Genomic DNA, 24,225 nt, shown 5'->3' on the forward strand with positions numbered 1-24,225 from the left:
AGCAGCGTACAGTATGACACAGAGATGAAGACAACATACATTTCATGGCTTTTCTTTTTTGGCTCGATTGAACTCAGTCGCTCAGAGTTTGCTCCTTCCAAACAGTCGCACTGGTCCTTATCTGTGTAGAAGTTTTTCCTTGCTCCAAGAAATAACAATAATGTCTCTCTCATATTAAATAGATTTCCCAAACTTCTTTTTTAGTTCGTCTTAGGTGTGGGAATTCTGGCACATCGTAATGTCTGGAAATTTGGGGGTGGGGGTGGGGGGGGGGGGTCTTTTGTAGGATGCATGCACAAGTCTTTATAATTGAAATACTGTAGGTATCTAAAGGTCTATGCACAGATATTTAATGTATTTAAAAAAATCACATTTATCAAGATGATACATTTTTTTGCACAGTAGTTCCACTCTGACTATTATCTATTTTCTTGTTTTTGTTTAGCCTTTTTCGCTCCATTTGTTTTCACTGGATATGCCAGTTTTAATCCACGCTTGTCTTTTTTTCAGGAGCACCGTCTGAGTTTGATGAGCTTTTGGAAAGCCTGCTTGAATTCGTCGTTGAAGACGGTGTAGATGACAGGGTTGATGAGGGAGTTCAGGTATCCCAGCCATGTAAAGATGTCAAACAGCACTGGATCAAACCAGCACTCTTTGCATATCGCCATGACAAGCGTGCCAACAAAGAAGGGAAGCCAACAGACAATGAACGCGCCCAGGATGATGCCCAGTGTCTTGGTTGCTTTCCTCTCCCGTGCTGCACACAGACGTTTCCTCTCCAGCACGTTGTCTGCCAGCTTGACTTTTACGCTGTTCATGAACAGAGGCGACCCTCCCCCTCCTCCTCCCACACCTCCCGCATTGCCAGAGTGTAGGTGTGCTTCATGGTGGGAGGAGGAATTAAGAGAACAGAGAGAGGACCCTGCAGAGGTCTGGATTAGCTGCGCTGTGGTGAAACGCTTCCCAGACGACGACGGTGTCTTAAAAATGCGAGAGCGGGCTGCGACGTAAATCCGACCGTAGAGGATGATGAGAAGCACTGTGGGAACGTAGAAGGCGCCGAAGGTGGAGTATAGGGTGTAAGAGATCTGATCTGTATTCACCATACACTCTGTAAGCTCCTCATGGGCTTTGGCCTGCCGCCAGAAAAGTGGAGGCATGGAAATCGATATAGATATCACCCACACCACCCCAACCATGATCCCTGCACGGCGCATGGTGCGGCGCTTTGAGTACTCCAGCGCGTGCGTGATAGCCCAATAGCGATCCAGCGCAATTACACACAGGTGCAAGATGGAGGCGGTGCAGAATGTGATATCAGATGACAGCCAGATGTCACAAACAATCTGCCCCAGCGACCAGGTCTTGCTGACAGTGTACACGATGCTAATTGGCATGACTAAAATGGAAACCAACAGGTCTGTGACGGCGAGGGAGCCAATTAGGAAGTTGGCAGGTGTGTGGAGCTTCCTGGTCAGAAAGATGGTGGCGATGACAAAGGCATTTGAAAGGACAGTAGCCAAGGTGACAATGGCTAACAGAGCAGACAGAGAGACCTGGAAACCGAGGAGTGTGGCCTCGCTCCAGGGTGGTGCTGTCGTGGTGTTAGGAATCTCTGTGAAGTTTCTAATGAAGTAGTCCAGTGAGCTGTTGTCCAGCTCCATCGCGCCTCCACTCTGTTAAACCTGCTTTGAATCCAGTTTCATATCTATAATCTACAACTGCACACGGATCAGTTCAGGTGTAACACTGAAAAAGGCCATGATGGTGTGGCACTGATGGTTTTGACCAGAAGTCCGTCTTTTAATGTTCTTTTTTCTAACTTTTTTGAAACCGCATTTGTAAACGGATCTCCTCCTTAATTCATCAACCCTTTTATTCCAAAAAAACTATTTCATATTAACCGTTAGAAAACAACTCATTCCACAGTTTTGGTTTAGAACTAATGATACTGATGATTAGTTGGCATGAATCAGAGACAAAATTGACCATTTCTCCACTTCAGTATTGATTCGCTTAACTGGTGTAGCTGCAGGAGGGCAAAATCCTAATTTGTATTCATCTCCCGTCAGAAAGGCACGTCTTGTCTCTCTCGTTTCCCCCACGCTCTTATCTCATCTCCAACCAGCAGCCAGCCAGCAACCACACCTTCAGACCAAGCTTTTCCTATCTATCAAATGCTTTAATGGGCTCCTCCTTTTCAATAAAGCAAACCAGGGAACTGTGCGTAGGAAGATGATGACAACAGATACAAAGGTTTGCTTGCTCTCTCTCTCTCCCTTATCTTTTCTGAAGTCCACAAGAAAGCTTAGTCAGGTTCTGACTGTAACTTGGCTTTGCTCCCTATTTCTAATGATGTTGGGAAGCCAAAGCACTACAGTTACAGGATAAGCATCAAACCAAGGAAAAACTTATAAATGTAGCTCATAGGTAATTCTTCAACATCCATATCTCTCTTCTCACAGCATCGCCTGTCAGACAGATGTTCACTTGTAGAGTCCGTAAAGATTGCGAGGTTTTGTCAGATTTTCATCCAGCTTCTTCCGAGGCATTTTCTTCCTAGGTGAGACAAATGAGAGAAAAATGATTAGCAATGTTGTATTTTGCAGTGCATCATCATATTATTTATATGAACAAAGACATACACAGACAAACCACCTACAATCACCGCATGTGAATAAACTGCAAACTCAACTGTGATTTCTGAAAAGAGTATCGTGACTTGATCCATGGATTAACACCCACACTCCTGTTGTGTAGTTGTAAGACTAAATTGTCAACAACTACATAAAAACGATATTCTATCTCAAATAATTGCAGCACAAATTAATATTTCATGGAAAAAATGAAAAAAGTTTCTTCAAAAGTCAATACTTTGGAAAGTATTTACTTTTTTATTCACATTACTCTGAAGGGAGATGGTAAATTGGAGTGTAGCGGTACAAAGGGAAATGTTTCTTCCAGGCAACAGTACCAGAACATTATCACACGATGGAAGCTGACTCAATTTCAAATACAACAAAAGAGATAGGAACTGAAATGTGGAAAAGTGGCGTTATGTCCCAGAAGGAACGAAAACTTCAAATGACTGCTAATCACGACCCTCCAGCTTTCCATCCATGTATTACGTTTGCTTTCATTTATCATTGAAGAGCAACGGCATGATTTACTTACCACTTATAGCGTATGTGGCAAATTGTCATGTAAATCTTTATTCTTGTCAGGTACTGTGAAAAAGCCACATTGTAAAATCTCAGCTGAGTTTTGTGTGGGAAGTGGGTTTTATTCATTTAAACATGAAATGATTAGGGAGAGGAGTTACTAGCAGAACAAAGTCTGCAAAGTTGTTAATTATTTTTAGGGATTTTGTTGATTTAATTTTTCACACATCAACCAGCTTTGAAGTGATTTCGAAGCGTTAAGGAATGTGGTGGCTGGGAAACAAACAACTGCGTTTGCCACGGTAATTACAAATGTTTGCCTTTTCACATTTAACACATCCTTCAGCTTGCACATTATTGCTGTCAAGACCGATTTCCAAGTGTATGTTTGTTCCTGATACAACTCCGCAAATCACCTCCATTAAGTGAAGTGTTGATTGGCAGCTGGGCTCTTGAGAGGGATTATTGTGCTTGGGCTGTGACAATAAATTGGCATATTAAGTAGCAAAGGAAACATTCTTGGTGTCTCGGTGCCAGTCTCATCAGTCTTGATGCATTCATTTGCAAACTCTCAAGCGGCCATGACCATTTTTATAATTCATCTTCAGTACAATTTATAAAGGTTTGTTTTTGCAGTGTTTGCTCTCATATGTGCTGTTTTCTTAAGAACCATCAGGTAAAACAAAAACTGTTCACTCATTAAATTAGATGAACACGAATTTCAGGACAATCAAACCAGTTGTTATTGAGACATTTATCTAAAAACAACCATCATCTGTGGACCACGAATGACCAAATTTATTGGCAGTACATCTAATATTTATTAAGGTGTTCCAAACAAGACTAGAATGGTGTATCTAACAACCAGCGCTGACTTCCACAGAGCTCCACAGGCAGCATGACTCAAAGTGAATCATAGCCAAACACTGAGACAATAAAGGTCAGCTGACTCTAATCTGAAGTTCCTGTGTTGTGTCTTTCTGCCTCTGATGGGAAAATAGGAAAAGACATTACTTTCCTGTAACTGATGGTGTGTCTTTCACAACATTTCAACGAATGCCGCAGCACAACAGTAAATGTGTCACAATTAGCTATGTGGAATGGCGTACTTGCGGATTTACTGCTGTAATAGCTGGTTAGACCCCTATGAAAAAATAAAAAAAGTTCATCCATCCATCCATCCATCCATCCATCCATCTTCATCCGCTTTATCCGGGGCCGGGTCGCGGGGGCAGCAGCCTAAGCAAAGAGGCCCAGACCTCCCTCTCCCCAGCCACCTCCTGCAGCTCATCCGGGGGAACACCAAGGCGTTCCCAGGCCAGCCGAGAGATATAATCTCTCCAGCGTGTCCTGGGTCTGCCCCGGGGCCTCCTCCCGGTGGGACATGCCTGGAACACCTCACCCAGGAGGCGCCCAGGGGGCATCCTTGTCAGATGCCCAAACCACCTCAGCTGGCTCCTTTCGATGTGGAGCAGCAGCGGCTCTACTCTGAGCCCCTCCCGGATGGCCGAACATCTCACCCTATCTCTAAGGGAGATGCCAGCCACCCTTCGGAGGAAGCTCATTTCCGCCGCTTGTATCCGCGATCTCGTCCTTTCGGTCACTACCCACAGCTCGTGGCCATAGGTGAGGGTAGGGACGTAGATCGACCGGTAAATTGAGAGCTTCGCTTTTACACTCAGCTCCTCTTCACCACGACGGACCGGTGCAGCGTCCGCATTACTGCAGCTGCAGCCCCAATCCGTCTGTCAATCTCCGGCTCCCTTCTCCCATCACTCGCGAACAAGACCCCGAGATACTTGAACTCCTCCACTTGGGGCAGGACCTCATCCCCGACCCGGAGTGGGCACTCCACCCTTTTCCGGCTGAGAACCATGGCCTCAGATTTGGAGGTGCTGATCCTCATTCCCGCTGCTTCACACTCGGCTGTGAACCGCTCCAGTGCGAGCTGGAGGCCCTCACCCGATGAAGCCAACAGAACCACATCATCCGCAAATCCTCCTCCGTGAATCGCAACCTTATCGTGGTGGAGGGGTTTGTGTGTCCCAGGGATCCCAGGGGCTATGTTGTCTGGGGGCTTTTGCCCCCTGGTAGGGTCTCCCATGGCAAATTGGTCCTGGGTGAGGGACCAGACAAAGAGCGATTCAAAAGACCCTTATGAAAAAAACACAGAGGGAACAGTTTACCCTGCCCGGGATAGGGTTACCGGGGCCCCGCCCTGGAGCCAGGCCCGGGGAGGGTGCCCGAGGGCGAGCGTCTGGTGGCCGGGCCTTAGTCCATGGGGCCCGGCCGGGCACAGCCCGAAGAGGAGACATGGGCCCATCCTCCCGCAGGCCCACCACCCGCAGGAGGCGCCATAGGGGTCGGGTGCATTGTGTGCCGGGTGGTGGCCAGGAGCGGAGGCCCTGGCGGACTGACCCCCGGCTGCCAAGACTGGCAATAGGGACAAAAAAAGTTCAAACAACCTAAAACATCTAAACAACACAAGGAACAACAATGAAGGTGCTGTGTATTGTATGATAAAGACAATATTAGAAAGAAAACCCCAACAATCACACAATCCCCCTACAGCAAACACTTGGCAACAGTGGGAAGGAAAAACTCCCATTAAACAGGAAGAAAACTCTGAAGCAAGCTCAGGGAGGGGATCCATCTGTAGTGATTGGTTGGGGATGAGGACTACTATTTTGATGGCAAATAACCATCAGCTGGCAGCCTTGTCTCAGCATCTAATCGTAGTATAGTTTGGTAACAGTTCCAAAATGAAAGTTGAATCGACATCATGGATATTCTCTTAGCGTTGATGCGAGGCGACATTGCCGTGATGTCTTCTTAGCAAGAGTACGTTTAATAAAATAATTGTTTTCTACTGTATATTTACTGTACAAAACCATAGACATATTAATGTATTAAAAGTTTTGTTTTAAAAAATAAAAATAATACTAGTCAGAGTACGTGGAAAAGATGTGTGAACATGTTAACAACTGTTAATAACCATGTACTAACCACATTAGTTGTCACGTTTTTTTTTTTTTTTAATTAAAGACAAAGACATCTAATCCCTTCCTTATAGTGACTTAACCTTCTATATTTTTCTGCTGTGACCGCTATTAAACGTGGAGACAGCTTTGATATTCATCGGTCTGTGGTTCATTTTTTGTCATTATAAGTGTCCTATGGACTGCTTAGCAAGTATAAAAGAGTTTTAATTCATCCATTCATTGATCAAACCCTTTAGTCCGTTTCAGGGCCTGGGTAGTCATCAGTCTCCTTGCCTGTAGTTACTTCATTCATCTCCTCCTGTGGGATCCCCCTTTCACTCCAAGGCAGCTAGTGTAAACTGAGATAATTTATTTAAAGTTCCCTCACATCATACAATACAAATTCTTCATGCTTGCTTTGTTTTGCTCCAAGCCTGGACCATGACATTCGAATAGCTGAGAGGTCAGTCGACTACTGGCTTTCCTCCATCAAAGACGCTTAAACAGCCAAGAAAAGGGCACAGAGTACTCACTGTACATACAAGCTTATTACTAAAACTGAGTCAGACACACAAGGAATGGTAACCGAGCCCCGCTAATCTTCACTGCACCTTCATTTAAAATAATCCTTATTAAAAGGTACTGTGAAGGTAAGTACTTACTGGTTTTGAACATTTTTGCCTTTTGTTTTTTAACCCCAGGGTGAGTGTTGCTACAATCATAAGCCAGCTGCTTAATAATTAGAAAACTAAAATAATATTTTTTTAAAAAGCCTTGGCTAAAAATCCAAGTGGATTACATCAAATTTTTGTTTTGTTTTTTAGGTCTGATTCATGCATAATCCACAACTAAGCAGCCACTATTAAAACCGTCATACTGAGTCGTTAGGATGGCTACTTCTGGCTTTACTGCATATGCATTCTGCCTATCATCATCTCTCAGTGTCCACACAGCAGCGTAAACAGTAACACGGCGAAGAAGAACAACAACAGTGACCATGGTTAACACCGAGACAGGAGTGGAGATTCATTCCCAGATGTGCATACAAACACAGCGCTGTCATCCTTGTGTATGAGAGTAGCTCAAGATATAGTTATTCATAGTACACATAAAATATTACCAAAAAACACGATGTGCACATGTGTCAGAGGTGCTGAGTGAAACATCACACAGCTCACACAGCATGACTACTTTGCAGTCATCCCAGTGCTTCGTTGCATCAGCACAGAAGTGACTGATTCGTGCGGAGAGTGTCTGGTAATGACGCTTACTCCTAGTGTTGTAATACTGAATGCACCACAGAGTGAGGCTGCAATAAGACTGTTGTGGACAACGCTGAATTATTCATTCACTTATCCCTGATGCAAGCTGCTATACTCTAATATGTTTCTAGTGAATGTCACCCCCACAACTACACACTGACAAACACATGTGCTAGTAGCATGTATGATAGATGATTAAACAGCTTATCTGTTTACACATCAGACAAGTGAAGGACAAAGCTTATCTCCTAAGGGCCTGGTTTACAGCACAATGACTTAATGAGATTCTTAATGAATGGATAAGAGGGGAAGATTTTCAATCAAGGCCAGACCTTGCCTAAAATTGGCTCTATACTGTTTGTGTGAAAGCGATTATGTCTACATCTGGCTTTGAAATTGAAGGTCTAATGCAGTAAGGCCTGATGCTAAGCTGAAATGTTCATTTATCATCCTTTAAAAAACTTAGTGGGAACAACATCTCAAGATTGCAATAATAAAAAGCAAAAAGCAAAAAAAGTTACAATTACTCATGTGGGTGTGACAAAAAGCAGAACTGAAGCACCCACAATACTGCATCTCTGCCCAGTTGGAGCCATTGCTCCACATGCCATTCACAAATCAGAAATTCATTTATTTCAGGCTTGGGTTAAGTCAAAGCAGATGCTGCAGCATGTGAGGCAGGCTGGTTGTTGGTCTGGGTGAAAGGGTAATACCCTCCAAATGCAGCAGGCCTGCATATGACGTATGGCCCAGTGTAGATAGGCAAATTGATTTAACCAAGAGGCAGAGCCATTGCTACCTTTGCTGTCAGCTAATGTCTAGTGTTTACTCAAGCATGCACTGAATGGTAGGTGAGCATGGATGTGCTATGTGCCTGACTGTGTGGTGGGCTTATCAGGGTTATGTCTTTCTCAATTTATGCCAACTGAGAAAGACATCTGGGAACCCAGTGATGGTGTAAAATGACACATTCTGAGACAGCATCTGCAGTTTCTGTAGAGGTGCATTGCACATGAACTCTAGACAATGACCAAATTTGTACTTTTGTCTCTTTTGTCTTGCCTCCCTCTCTTAGCCCAGCAGATGATTGTCCCTCCTTTACCCTGAGGTTTCTTCCTGTTAAAAGGAAGTTTTTCCTGCCTACTGTTACCAAGTGATTGCTCATAGAGGGTAGTCAGATTGTTGGGGTTTCTTTCTACTGCTTGTCTTTACCTTACAATATAAAGCACCTTGAGGTGAGTGTTGTGATTTGGTGCTATATAAATAAAACTGAATTGAATTGAACTGAACTTGTCCGAGCACATAGCTGGAAATAGTCAACCCAATGTCATCGCAAAGCATGTAACAGACCAGGTCCACCATTTCAATTTCAAGCTTTGCCTCTCCAAGTCGTGAAAAGGACAGACATGCAGACGTATATGTACCAGCAGGGGCAGATAATATATTTAAGGCCAAGAAGTCGCTAGTGACAAAGAAGGATATGAAGTCTATTCTAGGATCCATCACTGTCAGAATCTATTAAGATAGGTGGGTAATATGTATTTACACGCAAATGTGTTAGTAATGTCTGTTTAGATGCTTTCCCATGATTACTTTCATTTGGCTTGTCTGTTACATGTCTGGTGTGATACTGGGTTGAAAGAGACCTTTATTTGGGTTTAAGGAACAGGTTGGATTGTGCAGTGGGTAGAAGATTTGCCGTCCACTCTATTGTTGTGAATCCTCTGGACTTGCTCGTACTACATTCGACGAGAGACCAGAGCTTAAAGACCATTTACTATCAGTTCTGGACATTTGGTTTCACAGATGCAGCGGTAAAGTTTATTGCTGCAGGACATGCATGGAAACTGTCCAGCAACCACAGTTATTCCCAGACCATTCAGATGAGAGATTGCCTAATTTGATTACAAATGTTGATATAATTACACCAGCTATGACCTGAAAACAGTAAGCATGGCTAAGTTACTGCTGCTGGCATGAGTAAAAGCAAAAGTAACTTTGATTTTTGCATCACAAAAACACATTAAATCAGTATAACATTTCTTAAATAAGAAACCTTCCCAAGGTTAGAAATCGTCTTACAGTGGGATTGCACCAGCCACAAATCCTGTCACAATGTTGACGATCTGACCCATGAGTAGTCGCTGAGTGTTGCTACATTACTGTATCAGTACTCAGTACTAATGGATCAGACAACGCCATTCTGATCTCAGTTAAATTTTTCAAAACTTTATTATTCCTTAAAGTTCCTGGCACAGTGACACGGAGACAAAAACACACAGACCTAGAAGGTGTACACATAACAGCTATGCACTTGTTGTTAAAGATTTCATAACTTAGCATCAGTCAGTGTTTTCTTGTGCACAATAATGAAAGTCAAAAATGAATAAATGCATGAATTAAGAACTTTCTTGATTAATTTAAATGCAAGAAATATACATTTTATGCTCCTCGATTTCACTTCTCAAACCTACGTGCCTGGCTTCAGACAATAATCATTGTTCATTTGATCTGAGTAGGTGAACTGCCTTTTAACTGTGTTCTAGCCAAGCGTGTGCTGCCAATGCATTTGGATGCTGTTTCCTATCATTATAGTCAGCACACAGGCAAAAATTGTTTATGCATATCCAGTGATCTCCTATGTGAGCAACCTCTTTGCAACAGGTGTAAGGAAAAACTGTCTTTTAGCAGCTTAGTGCAGAACAGTAACAGAGTTATAGATCAGTGGGACACGATATCTATCTATCTATCTATCTATCTATCTATATATATATATATATATATATATATATATATATATATATATATATATATATATATATATATGTATATGTCGCAAGGCCAACACACAGGGACAGACAACCATTCGCACTCACATTCATTCGCACATTCACACCTAATGACAATTTGGATTATCCAATTAACCTATCCCCACAAGCTGCATGTCTTTGGACGGTGGGAGGAAGCCGGAGTACCCGGAGGGAACCCACACAAACACGGGGAGAACATGCAAACTCCACACAGAAAGACCCCGGCCTGATGTTGGAATTGAACTCAGGACCTTCTTGCTGTGCGGCAACAGTGCTAACCACCGTGCCTATATATATATATATATATATATATATATATATATATATATATATATATATATATATATATATATATATATATATATATATATATATATATATATATATATATAGATAGATAGATAGATAGATAGATAGATAGATAGATAGATAGAACTATATATAATGTTTTATGTTTGCAGGTTCTTGGGTGCATAAAGAGTAGGTGTTTTTCTCAACCTGTGTGGGCTGCACATGTGGAGAAGCATGCATATGTAGAGGCACAAACTCACGCAACATCTGCATCACCGAGCAACACACAGAAAAATGAAACATATATATATATATATATATATATATATATATATATATATATATATATATATATATATATATATATATATATATATAGAGAGAGAGAGAGAGAGAGAGAGAGAGAGAGAGAGAGAGAGAGAGAGAGAGGAGAGAGAGAGAGAGAGAGAGAGAGAGATAAAAACATAACCCACGCAGTTCACTCCAAGGACCACACAGTCCTTGGAGTAACTGGCACTAGAGGACACTGAAGGAGCTTCATGTTGATTTGTGGTGCCAGAAAATGACTAGAAAGTGTGGAAAGAAGAGGAGGTTAACCCGCGGTATGTTGATAGTTTTCTGTGTCTACTTCAGGACATATTACAGTAGCTGAGAAGGAAAGTGACAGATGGTAGAAAATTCATTCCTATAAATTAAAGGCATTCAAATGGTTAGTTTTACCAGCCTGCATAGCAGCTTCATAAAACTGGTTTAAAAGCAAATTCTGACTTTTGTTCTCTCCTCATTTCTGCACAAAATAAACTTTATCAACACGCAGACAGTCTTCGCACCAGTAATATAATGTGCGTGACCCTTTGAAAGTGGAACAGGACGAGTGTAAATCTGGGACACCTTAGATGCCCTTCATTGAAAGCTGGCCTAAAAAAAAATAACACGGTGCAGAGATTTATCAGAATGCAAATGTTATAGGATGCTGTAGGAGGAACACTGAGACTGAGAAAACTGTTGGTATATTCGAATTTTGTGAAGTGCACTGGTAGTACCTTTGCCTGGCTATAAAGACAAGCTAATGTCCTGTGAATATAAATAATTTACTATACTTTAATGTTTAATCCAGCCTTCCTAGTACCAGGGTGGATCCCCTTTTGCTTTCAGAACTACCTGAATTTGTGGCACTGATTCAGTAGGGTGTCAGAAACATTCCTCAGAGAGTGTGGTATATATTTCCATGGTAGTGTTACACACTTGGTTTGTCGATTGCACATCAATGACATAACACTGATATAAAGCAGGATGGCTCGATGCTTTCATGTTGTTTATACCAAAGTTTGATCCTACCCTGTGAATGATGCAGCAGAGGCTGAAACTCGCCAGATCTTCAATCAATTTCCCAATTTTGGTCAGCCCAAGTAAATTATAGTCTCAGTTTCCTGTCCTTAGCTCACATACCACACAGTGTAATCTTCTAAATACTTTGTAAAAATTATTATTTGAGCTATTGTTGCCTTTCTATCAGCTCAAAGCAGTCTGGCCACAACAATGAGGCATAATATTAGGACCACCAGCCTAATATTGTGTTGGTCCCCCTTTTGCTGCCAAAACAGGCCTGACCCATGGGCTCCACTCGACCCGCGAAGGTATGCTGTCGTATTCGGCAGAAAGATGTTAGGAACAGATCCTTTAAGTCTTGTAAGTTGGGGAGTGGAGCCCCCATAGTCCACAGACTTGCTTGTTCAGCACATCCCATAGACGCTCAATTGGAATGAGATCTGGGGAATTTTGATGTCAAGTCAACACCTCAAGTACATTATTGTCCTCCTCAAACCATTCTTGAACCATTTTTGCTTTGTGGTAGGGCTCATTATCCTGCTAAAAGAGGCTATCAGAGAATAATGTTTCCATGAAAGGGTGCACTTGGTCTGCAACAATGCTTAGAAAGGTTGTACATGTCACAGTAACATCCACATGGATGGCAGGATCCAAGGCGTCTCAGCAGAATATTGCCCAAAGTTTCACAATGCCTCTGCACGCTTGTCTTTTTCCCACAGTGCATCCTGGTGCCAAGAGTTCCCCAGGTAAGCTACACACATCCACATGTTGTAAAACATGCTTCATGAGATCAGGCCACCTTCTTCCATTGCTCCATGGTCCAGTTCTGATGCTCACATGTCCATTGTTGGTGGTTTTGGTAGTGGACAGATGGAACCCTGACTGGTCTGCAGCAATGCAGCCTCATACACAACAACCTGCATTACTCTGTGCATTCTGACATCGTTCTATCAGAACCAGCAGTAACTTTTTGGGCAATTTGAACTACAAAAGCTTGTATCTTGGATCAGTAAGCCTTGGCCACCCATGACCCTGTCACTGGTTCCTCACCATTCCTCTTTTGGACCACTTTTGATAAGTACTGACTAATGCAGACCAGGAACACACCACAAGAGCTATAGTTTTGGAGAAGCTCTGACCCAGTCATCCAACCATCACAATTTGGCCCTTGCCAAAAGGATAAAATGTTCACTTGCTCCCTAATGTATCCCACCCACTAACAGGTGCCAGGATGAAGAGATAATCAGTGTTATTCACTTTACCCGTTACTTTGGGCATTTAAAAAATGAAATAAATAAAATTGTCTAGATAATTGTAACAACAGTATAATTTGCAGGGTGTTTGTGTGTCTGTGTGTGTGTGGGTTATAGACACACAGAGAGAGTGCAAGAGGAAGTACTAAAGCTGGATTTCATATCACCTGACGGTGACAAACGGGAGTGTTTTTATCTTTATCTTTTGTGTTAGACTGTGTATATGAGTCATAAAAGTAAAGGGGTAGTGATTCACCAGAGGTTAGGATCAACGATCCATCCAGAAGACAACAGCGGATGTTTGATACTGAAGAGGACAACATGAAAGCCTATAGTAGGTTTAGTCTTCCTATAGTGACAAAAATGGATGAGGCAGAAAAAGCAAAGAGAGCCAAAGATAGACCAGAACTCCAAATGCTAAAGTATAACCTAATACTATGGGAAACATGACAGAGAATACAAATAGTAATGTACAGGGAAACAATGTTTACGTTACACCTAATTAAAAAAAAAAAAAAGATTTATTTTCGTGTTACTTTATGTGACTCCTGATTTACTGAATTCAGACTTTGTGATGCTGCTTTGTTACAGACGTATTCATCCAAAAGCTGCAATCCCTTTTTTTCTTATCACACTATTGCTTGTCATTTTGTTTACTCTTCATTGTTTTTTAAGCCTCTCAACACATGCCTATAATGTACATAAAGGTTTTTTAATGGTCAAGTTGTGGTGTGTTTAAAAATAGCAGAAAAATAAACTTTTTGACAGTAAAACAATGGTTTCGGAGTGCGCCTAAAAAGGAGCGGTAATGGTTAGTTGGTGAGTAAACCCAGACAGCTGTAGCTCTCACAGAGATGGCATATCGATTTTATTGTCAATTAAACTGGATGGATCCATAGAGCATTGCAGAACCCCAGAAAATATGTGTGTAAGCCTATTTGTAAGTAAAAGGATCAGTATAGTCTGACATCTTGACTATCTAATTTAGAAGAAGTTTTGAGCAAAACTTGAGTAACATTTCTAACAGAAAGATGGTGTCAATTAACACATTTTCAGCTGTTTTTAAAATTTTAGGGATGAGCTGACAATACTGTGTTCAGGATGCAGTTACACAGCTCAGGTGTGTGTCAAATGCCAAATGCAACGTTTGCCTGCAAAAACATTTCTTTAAATATCAAAATGACATTAACGCAATTAAATCTTCAGTCTTATTCCAGGTTTATTTCCCCATATCTGTTTGCTTTTAAAGGTCAAATACTACGTTGTAGTCATAAGTGGTGTGCTAACTGTGAAAAAATGCTGTCCCTGTCTCAAAAAGGGTCCCTTAGCCCAATACTCTATCACCATTTCCCCTGATTTCCTTGTGGTTTATTCATAATAAGGTTCCAAATGAAAAACGGTCTCAAACATGCAATCTTATGGAGTTGATTTTAGCCTCAGGAGTGCCACCTGTTCATGAGAAGGTGTGTTTTCATCATTATATTAATGCCGTATAAGATTATCCATTCTGCTGTGTTTGTAGTGAGATTTCAGTCACGTGTTAGCAAAAAATTAAAAAAGAATATGTCTGTGAAGGTTCTCAGACATCCAGGTCATCGTTGTCTAAGGAGCTTGAAAAGAAAAACGTCTGGACTTCTTTAAGTATTCTTGAAGACGTTTCACCTCTCATTCAAGAAGCCTCTTCAGCTCTAAGCACAATTGGTGGAGACTCCTAGATTTGAAGCCCTATGGAGTGTCCCTATCTATCTAATCACATGAGCCAAGGTGTGAAAACGGGTGTGGGTCACAATCAGCCAAGGTTTTGGGTGAACCCACTGTGAAACCTAGCCCCACCCTATCATGTGATTTATTGAGGTCGAATGGCCCAGGATGTGAGTGGGCGTTAAGGCGTTTGTTTATATTATTTGTTTATATTTGGCTGCATGTCTTTACCTCCCTGAACTTCTGCATTTCGCATATGCACACGAAAGGAAGAGCACTCCTCTTTGCCATTTCATCTGCACACAGAATATGATACCTAATGATTAAGTCTGCAGCTGCATGAAAGGAAGAGCTTGAATGGAAGGGGGTTGTAAAGCAGCTTGCAGATAACGAGCAACTGTGGGAAGGCTAAAGCATCTTTATAAGGATACATTTGGATACGTTGAAGGCTATCAGCTGAGCTGGACTTTGTGGAATACGTGAATTAACATAAATGTTAATGTGACCCATTTTTTGTGTTACTTGGGAATTAAGACAGGGGTGGGAAATTAATTTGCCATTCCCAAGGTGCAACATTACAACTTGGATTGGGCCACATCAGTTGAAATCAGTTCTGCTTAATATGATTTTTTCTCTTTATAAGCTTAGTGGTGCAAGTGGCTCCAGAAGCACAATTCCCCTTTGGGGTTGCATCAGGAGGAGCATCTCTGTGTACAAGCTACCCACTGGGGTGATCACTTGTGGCAAGTGAACAGCTGAAAGAAGTCAAAGGTAAGCTTCTTCCGGCTGATTCTGGACCGCTATGACATTTTGTTGGTATCTAAGTGAAAATTCAAAGTACAAGAAAACTTGGAAATTCTCTTAAATTATGCATGTCACCTATATCTGTTTGGATCTATTCTATTAGATTGGTTTGGACCTATAAATAAATTTAAAGCATTCAGTCTGCCCTTGTTGTTGTATTTCTGCATTTTACAGTATAAATTATTAACATGCAAAAATGAATTTTCCCCGTAGAAACCAAAACACATAAAATTTCATTATTTGAGCTATTAGTCATATTATGGCTTGAATATCATTAAAAATATTTTTATTGTATTAAGTAACATGTAAAACTACTAATATTTAAACTTTACTGGTCCTCCTCCTACCCTAAATTGTCTTTTTAAATTTCAAGCAAAAGGAAAATTTTAAGTCAACCTTAAAAATGTGTATTATTTTACACTTGTTTGACATTTTTAACTTAGAAGCTTTCAGTCAGCAAATTACAGGCTCTGAGATAATGTGAGCTAACTATTTCCCTGAGCTGCCTTGAAGTAACGGAAATATACATCTTTCAAGAAGTAGTCCATCTTGAAACACTGACCAATAATGGCCTGATAGGTTGCTGCTGTGAGAGCAGGGAGTGCAGCTTTCTGTGAAATCAAACATGACCCCTGCAGTCATTTTCATAGCAAGTGACAAATTCTCATGGTTTAAAATTACAGCTTTCATGTGGAGGGCCCAACCCTAGGAATCAGCTCTAATTATACCGACAGCCTGACTGCAGATTAGTTGAAGGAGGAGGGATACAGCAATGAAAAAAATACAAGGCCGGGAAATAAGGAGAAGAAAGGGACTAAAGAGAAAGTGAGGAAAGCAAAAGAGTCAAGACCAGAAAATATTTGAAATCAAGGGCCTGGAAAGAGAGCCAGAAAAACAGACTGAAAACAGACATAAACTTTGTGCTACTGAGGTTAGAAATCATCATGAAAAAAAACAAAACTTGAACAACATTGCAAGGCCTGAAACAACGTGGTGGGTTGTCTCCGCTGCTGGAGAAATGATGTGGAAAACGATAAACAGAAAAATAGGACAGACTGACAGAGGCGTGTCATTTCCTGGGTGAAAAAAATCTCACACTGATTGTGTTCCCTTTCAAATAATCTCGCCTGTAAATCCAGCAGGATTACCAGTGATACAGCATTAATGTTCTGGGTTGCTTTAATTCCAGTGTAAAGCGAAAACCCAGCAGCATGAAAACTAACAAGAGGATTTAATGAAAGAAGCGACCCGTACCATGAAATGAAGACTGACTTGGAATAACTTCTTTCTGTAGAAGTGAAAATATATTTTTTCAGCATAGTTTAACAAACTGCACTGTTTCTTCTAACTTCCATTTGGCTGTTTTCATGTTTTGACACTTGAAGAACTGAAATAGAAAGCTAACACGGCACGTAAACTCAAAACAAGACTCATCCTGGAGTTGATAAATCAAAGCAGTACGGAAGAATATCTGAATAAATGTGGACACGTGTCTGTTAGGTCAGCCAATATGTGAAAAAGAAAGTTTTCACAGCTCTCTGTGCAGTCATGTGAAACACTAAGTGCACCACTCGTGCTTTGGAATTAGGAATTAAGAGGTTAAGTAGTAGCATTGTGCTGCTAGTAACATGCACTGTATTTTTTAATCATCAGCAAGTGTGACCACCTCTCTAAAGGCGCAAGTTTTTTGCAGCTTGGTAGTTTGGACCGTTCAGGCTTGTGCCACAATCTTCACAGGAGTGGATATCAAAGCAAATTTATCCCATGGTCAGACCGTGTAATACTCAGAGAAACTAAAAAACAAACAAACAAGTGTTACGTTTGAGACTCTACAAGCCCCAGTTAGTATGTTAAATGTTAAAGGTCATGACGGAACAATTAGAAAGACACGAAAAAAGCATGGCTTGTTTGGAAAGATTGCCAAACGAAAGCCTCACCTCTCTAAAAAGAACATGGCAGTACGGCTTAGCTTTGCAAAGCTGCCTCTGAATATACCACAAGACCTCTGGAACAATATCTTTTGGACAGGTTGGACTAAAGTGGAGATGTTTGGTCATAATATACTGCACCATGTTTAGCAAAAAATAAACACACCTTATACCGTATAACGATTCTTTGCAGCCACAGGACCTAGATGCTTTGCAGTGCCTAAATCAAACAAGAACTCATCTGTACAGCAAAATATTCTAGAGTCAAATATGAGGAAATCTGTCCAACAGCTAAAGCTTAGCCAAAACTGGGTCACACAACAGGACAATGCCATGCACAAACAAAACAATTAAGGTGCTGCAATGTTCGAGTTAAAGTTCAGAGTTCAGGATAATTACGATGCTGTGATGGGATCTCAAGAGAGCTGTGCATAAACTGAATGACTGCAAACCTCAATGAACTGAAGCAATTTCAAAAGACCGAGAATGTCATACAGAAAAGGTTGTTGCTGCTGCTAAAGGTGGTTCTGCAAGCTACTGATTAATGAGATGTACCTAGCTTATGACAGGACTGTATAGAGTCCTATGAAAACTTTTTTTTTCTCACAAAATGTTTGGGTGAGCGGTCCTGATATATTCAAATATCGAAAACTGCATGTTTTCATAAATGACATCCTCAGCGTACCACTGTCTTCTGGACTGCTGACAGCGTGTTCACAACTGTTTTCATCATAGGTCATCAGCAGTCCATTTCAGCCTGAAACTGTCTGAGTGCAGTTCATTCAACCTTTTGCTGCACGCTGCGATCAGTGACTTCTTCACTTCTTCTGGACTTAATGAGCGGAAGCACGAACAGAAGTGTAATGTATGTAACCTTCATTGTGTGACCGCCATTTTTGCTTAACTAAACTCAGTATAAGAATGTGAAGCTGTTTCGGTGCTCCAGCAATAAAATACAACACTAGCTCTGCACGTCAGCCTCACTTTTTTTTAAAAAAACTATTACTGCAGTAGTATTAATAAAGGTATTATAAGAGTAAGGGTCTTTTAATGATGGCATAAGAGTCCTAGGACCTTAAAAGCAGTTTTTTGTTTTTTTCCAAGAGTTCTTACAATTCAAGGTTTCTAATAAGGTCTTAAATAATCAGGCCCCATCTTATCTTAATGACCTTGTAGTACCATATCACCCTATTAGAGCACTTCGCTCTCGCACTGCAGGCCTATTTGTTGTTCCTAGAGTATTTAAAAGTAGAATGGGAGGGAGAGCCTTCAGTTTTCAGGCCCCTCTTCTGTGGAACCAGCTTCCAGTTTGGATTCGGGAGACAGACACTATCTCTACTTTCAAGATTAGGCTTAAAACTTTCCTTTTTGCTAAAGCATAAAGTTAGGGCTGGATCAGGTGACCCTGAATCCTCCCTTAGTTATGCTGCAATAGATGTAGGCTGCCGGGGATTCCCATGATGCATTGAGTTTTTCCTTTCCAGTAGACCTCTCTGCATTGAATCATATCTGTTATTAATCTCTGTCTCTCTTCTACAGTATGTCTTCTATCCTGTCTTCCTTCTCTCACCCCAACCGGTCGCAGCAGATGGCCCCGCCCCTCCCTGAGCCTGGTTCTGCCGGAGGTTTCTTCCTGTTAAAAGGGAGTTTTTCCTTCCCACTGTTGCCAAAGTGCTTGCTCATAGGGGGTCATATGATTGTTGGGTTTTTCTCTGTATCTATGAAGCGCCTTGAGGCGACTTTTGTTGTGATTTGGCACTATATAAATAAAATTGAATTGAATTGAATTGAATTAATACTATATACCTTCCAGGCAAATCACAGAACTCAAATATGAAATGATTCAATTCTACCCTTTAGCTTGAATGGCGACTGTTAGCTGGGACGTTTTATCTAACAAAGTCTGCTCATTTTTCTTCTTAGAGATCAACACCTGATTTTGACTTGTGGGTCTGTTTCTTTAAACTTTTCACAGCTTTTAAAAACATAGTTTGTAGTTAGAATACTGCAGCAGCTCACTCACCACCTTACATTGTTGTCTTATTTACTGCAAAACAATCAGACAATGTGATCTCTCAAACCAATCAGTTGCTTTACTAAATCAGACAGTTTGTCTGAGTAATTTTTTTCATCACATAAAAATGTTTCCTATAACACCTCTATGACACTTAGCAGGACTCTTATTACACATCTCCACTTTATAGGTTACTGTGCTTACAACATGCTGACTCACTTTGCATATTTATGTATCTGACGACAGTTCCTACAGCTTTCCCACCTGATCTGTTCTCCGTTTTGTGTTACTAATAAAATATAATTAAACTAGTAGTTTAATTATATGTAATACTTCACTTTTGAGGGGTTTGCTGGTAATTCAGCGATAATGTATAGCTGATATTAAATATCTGCTAAATATAGCCTATATTTGTGCATGTGCATGTGCGTGTGCATGCGTGTGTTTTTTAATAACATTTCCACCCTAATGTAATCGAGCCCTCTTTGACAAGCAGCACTCCCTGTTTCTGTCATCACGACTGCTGTGATGGCCTTTCCACCAATCACAGCTGAAATTTAATTTTATTATTACGAGATTTAATACCTCACTAAAATCTTTCCCCATAAGTTTTGTTTGTCTCAAGTCTTATACCTGTCATATTACTCACGTATTTAATCTAGCCTTGTGTTATTTATTTTTCTTGTTGTTTTCTTTTTTTAACAGGCACCATGATGGTGTGGTGGTTAGTACAGTCACCCAGTACCAAACTGCGTACCAGTTTGAATCCAGTCCGGGGCCTTCTGTGTAGTGCTTACACGTTCTCCCACTGTCCGAGCAGGCTCTCTCTGGGTAATCTATCCCCAATGCATGTGGGGTTTGATTGGCTGTAGGTGTAAATGTGATTATGTTGTCTGTGTCTGTGTTAACCATGTAACAAATTGGTGACACGTGTAGTACGTACTCAGTCTCTCACACTATGACAGGTGTCATAGTGTCACCCCACAGCCCTGAGTCAGTTAATGTGTTCTGTAAAACACCTTTGTAACTATTTTTTGAAAAGGGCTATACAATTAAAGCTTTATCATTGTGTTACTATAGTTTTTATTTCTGCTATTGTCTGCTTTTGATAATTAAAGACAATAAAGCACTGTGCAGCCTTGTGATTGACAAGTTGCTACATTTGCAGTAAGGTACACCGCTCTCCTTTTATATACAGTCGATGGACTCACACAGTGACAAATTCATTATGCTTAGAGCATTAATGCATTGGTCTGTAAGTTATGCTCCACTGAGACCTGCTATCAGACTGACTGATAGTGTCTCACAGAGCTTGGGAAATACACTCTATCTGCCAGTAGTTAGCTCTCCTTTATGTCAGAAGTTGAGCTACTTAATGACTAAGGCATGAAGGCTCATCCTGAGATGAGATGGATGAGTGATAGCACAGACAGTCAGTAGCAGTCATTACATTGGCACTGACAGTTCTTTGGTAGAGAAGCAATAATCAAATGAATATAGCTTCCCCTGACATTTGCAGGAGTTTTAGCAAAAATATGTTCTCAGGATGGAGTGCTTTATAGCCAAATGGTGAACTCTTCTTCACAGACACTGCTTGCTTCACCATCTGCTTAGCTGTAATGCTGCTCATCAGCCAGCACTTGTGCTGCACAGTACAGTGGACTGCAGAACAAACTATGTAAGGATGACACTATGCTTCCAGTGTTTTTGTGTCTTGGAAAAGTACATGTTGGGACAATAAAGTTACATTATATTACATAATAAAAGTGTGAACCATAGCTCTATAGTTCTCAAATGTTCAGCTCTGGGAAGCAGCTGAAGTAGTTACCTTCAGGTGTTTACTCACATGCACTGGAAGACTCCAGTCATTACTGTGCTTTTCTGTCCATATCTTTTGGTAATCCCTGTGCCAGAAAGAAGAAGCTGAGAGAAATAAGCTGTTGGCGTCTCACTGGGTTCCTCTCTACTGACTTTCATTTCATTATATAATTTTATATTTTACAGTTAAACATTTAATAAGGCTTGTCTCTCTTAGTTACCATTACTACACCTTTACATTCTTTCACAGCAAATATAAAGTTAACACTGAAAGTGGTGGACCATTCACCTCGTGATCTCAGAGGAAGACAAAGACAGAGTTCTCATTTGTATCCAGTGGTCATATCAAATGACATGTACTGGTTTCATCAGCTCTAGCTTTAGCTAGTGATGCTCCAAGAGCTAGATAAAAATGTGCATGGATGATTTTTAAGCTAACACATAATTATACAGTAACACGGATGGCTGCATATGAGATGTTTTGCTAAAGTTTAAAGCTGCATGTTAAATGCCAAAGCAGATGCCCATCCCGCTCTTCTATCCTGTGTTATACATGAAAAGACAATATTCATCAAAATGCCACTATAAGCTAAAAAAAGGGGGCATATTTACTTCCCACAATAAATATTCAACCTGAAACTGATACACAAAACAAACAACGTTCACTTAAGTCCTCATACCTCACAATATATTATAGCTCAATATTTTATAGGTGAAAAATTAATGTGACTCCAACAAGTGAGGCATAAAGCAACCAGTGATTCTTGAATTTCTATATTCTCTAAATGTAAGAGGAGATTAAACATCTGCACTCGTGCAACATGAACTGATAAACCAGAATTTTATATAATGCCTAAAAAACTGCAAATGAGTTGTCTGTGCCCGTCTGCGCTCATCTCCTGTCTGAAATAATAGGAGAAAAATCTTTTATCACAATACGGTAAAGCTACTCATTTAAAAATATAATAATCTTCATTTTTTTCTGTTTTTCTATTCAGTGTTATTAAGCAATGCCTGGTTATAAATAGATGGTGGATTCAGTTCTTCATCTTCAGTCACACCCTGATAGTTAAGGTGTATGTGCACCGATGAGTCTGTGTGTGTCTCCTGGTGTGTGTGTGTGTCACATTTCTGCTTGACTGTGAGGGGATGGGGGAGAAAATGGTGTGAGGGTGAACGTGAGAGTGGAAACTCCACATGTGTGAGAGTGTCTCTCAGTGGTGAAATGGGGCTACAATCTGCTGAAAGACACATTTCATCAGAACACTGTGGTGGTGAATCTCTTTCACTTTGCTTATCATCTCTCACATCAGTGTTCTAATAAAAGGGGGGGAACTGCAACAGAGCACACAGGTCTATTTTTCCAACTTGAAATTGACTAGTTGACTTTGCTGCTCACTAATCCACCTTAACAGTTGTTAAGGCAGAAATTCATTTAAATGTCTTGCTCAAACCTTCTACAGATACCAAAGTACAACATGTTTTCAAATGTGTCCCCCCACTGCAGCTTATGCTCTGTAATACATGAGATCTGTAGGTTTGAGCCACCTACTTAAGAAGCTTTAAAGAGCGTTCTACATAAATAAATAAATTAAGTCAGGTCCAGCAAATAAATGCTACCATTGTTTAAAAAGAATAACTCTGCAACATCAATTATATTTATTAGGGAGCTGAAAGGTCTTTGGGGTTTTCTTGATTTCCCTGAACAAAACTGTGTTTTTTGCCTTTAAACGCTGCAACAACCTTCAGCTGAGACCGACAAGATCAGGCTTACTCGCCTGTGAATCCGTTTTTGGCACACTGGAGCTTCATGCAGGTTCATGCAGGTTTTCTACATGTGCGTTTTGTTTTTTGTTCTTTTCTCATCTCACATCTCTTACGTCTTATCGCTCATGTTAAGATCGCATTGGTTTCTCAAAGGGACTTCTATATTTAGTCTATAGCATATTGTTGCCTTATTGTAGCCTACTTTAAATTTCTTCATTTCCTACCGTGTCGCTTAAAATAATCCTAAAGGGACGTAAACTGCGCCAGTGACCTTATCACACTTCGTCGTATCTTTTGTATATATTATTTTAGAATTCTCCGCTGAGCTGTTTAATTTTTATTGCGCACCTCCTTTTACTTGTGTCTTTGTGTTAGTTCTTTTTGTACTTAAAAACATAAACTTTACTTGACTAGATGTCTTTGAATATTTTTTGCTCTGCGCACTCAGATCCATGCGTATTGGTAACAAACAGTCACCGGTCTACCCAGAGGTTATTAAAGAAAGAAAGAAAGAAAGAAAGAAAGAAAGAAAGAAAGAAAGACAATAAAACGTACCGTGGATGTTCTTCGTCTGTTGATATTCAGTCTTTCTTTTTTGGAGCAAAGAATAAAAGCTATCCCGGAATGTCTTTGGAGGCGTCCTTTATTTACGCACGTCCAGTACAAACAGTCGGAACTCAGACTGGTTATACTAAAAGTGCATCTGCTTCTGTAGATGTTGCTGCTGTGCGCGCTGAGGTTCCTTGAACTCTTATCTGAAAGGCAGATCCTTCGTGTGGGTATAAACACAGTTAAGGCGGTCGTGTGGTCAGCGTTCAAATCTGATATTTGACACTTTCTCACACTTTCAACGACTTCTTCACAGTCACTGGCAAAGCTGCTCTCTTTTTTTTATTACCAGAGTTAAATCCCCATTATGTCTGAAAAGTGTGAAAACTGCTGTACCGGCGAACCTTCGTTGTATGCGCAAGGATGCAGATCGTTGTGGGGTGTCTCCAGTAATTATTAACCCCCCGGTGGAAGACACGGGGACTTCCTGGAGCTGATGCGAACAATTCTCCACCGGGAAGATTAGAGAAACGCCAACAAGTTGCATTCAAACCTGC

The 24,225-nt window shown here is 40.8% G+C and overlaps 1 protein-coding gene across 1 annotated transcript; it reads right to left on the reverse strand.

The window, feature by feature from the left end:
* Positions 1 to 281: 281 nt before the first annotated feature.
* htr1d (5-hydroxytryptamine (serotonin) receptor 1D, G protein-coupled) lies at positions 282 to 24,225 on the reverse strand. Its single transcript, XM_006798530.3, has 2 exons — positions 23,675 to 24,225; positions 282 to 2,559 (listed from the first exon to the last, which is right to left on the reverse strand). Exon 2 carries the CDS (start codon positions 1,662 to 1,664, stop codon positions 507 to 509), a length of 1,158 nt encoding a protein of 385 aa, XP_006798593.1. The 5' UTR covers positions 1,665 to 2,559; positions 23,675 to 24,225; the 3' UTR covers positions 282 to 506.

This window comes from Neolamprologus brichardi, chromosome 19 (assembly GCF_056152115.1).
Source record: "Neolamprologus brichardi isolate AB-2024 chromosome 19, ASM5615211v1, whole genome shotgun sequence".
Taxonomy (NCBI): Eukaryota; Metazoa; Chordata; class Actinopteri; order Cichliformes; family Cichlidae; genus Neolamprologus; species Neolamprologus brichardi.

What these genes read in the sequence shown, in the direction of transcription:
- htr1d (XM_006798530.3), bottom strand. Translation starts at nt 1,664, where the DNA reads ATGGAGCTGGACAACAGCTCACTGGACTACTTCATTAGAAACTTCACA.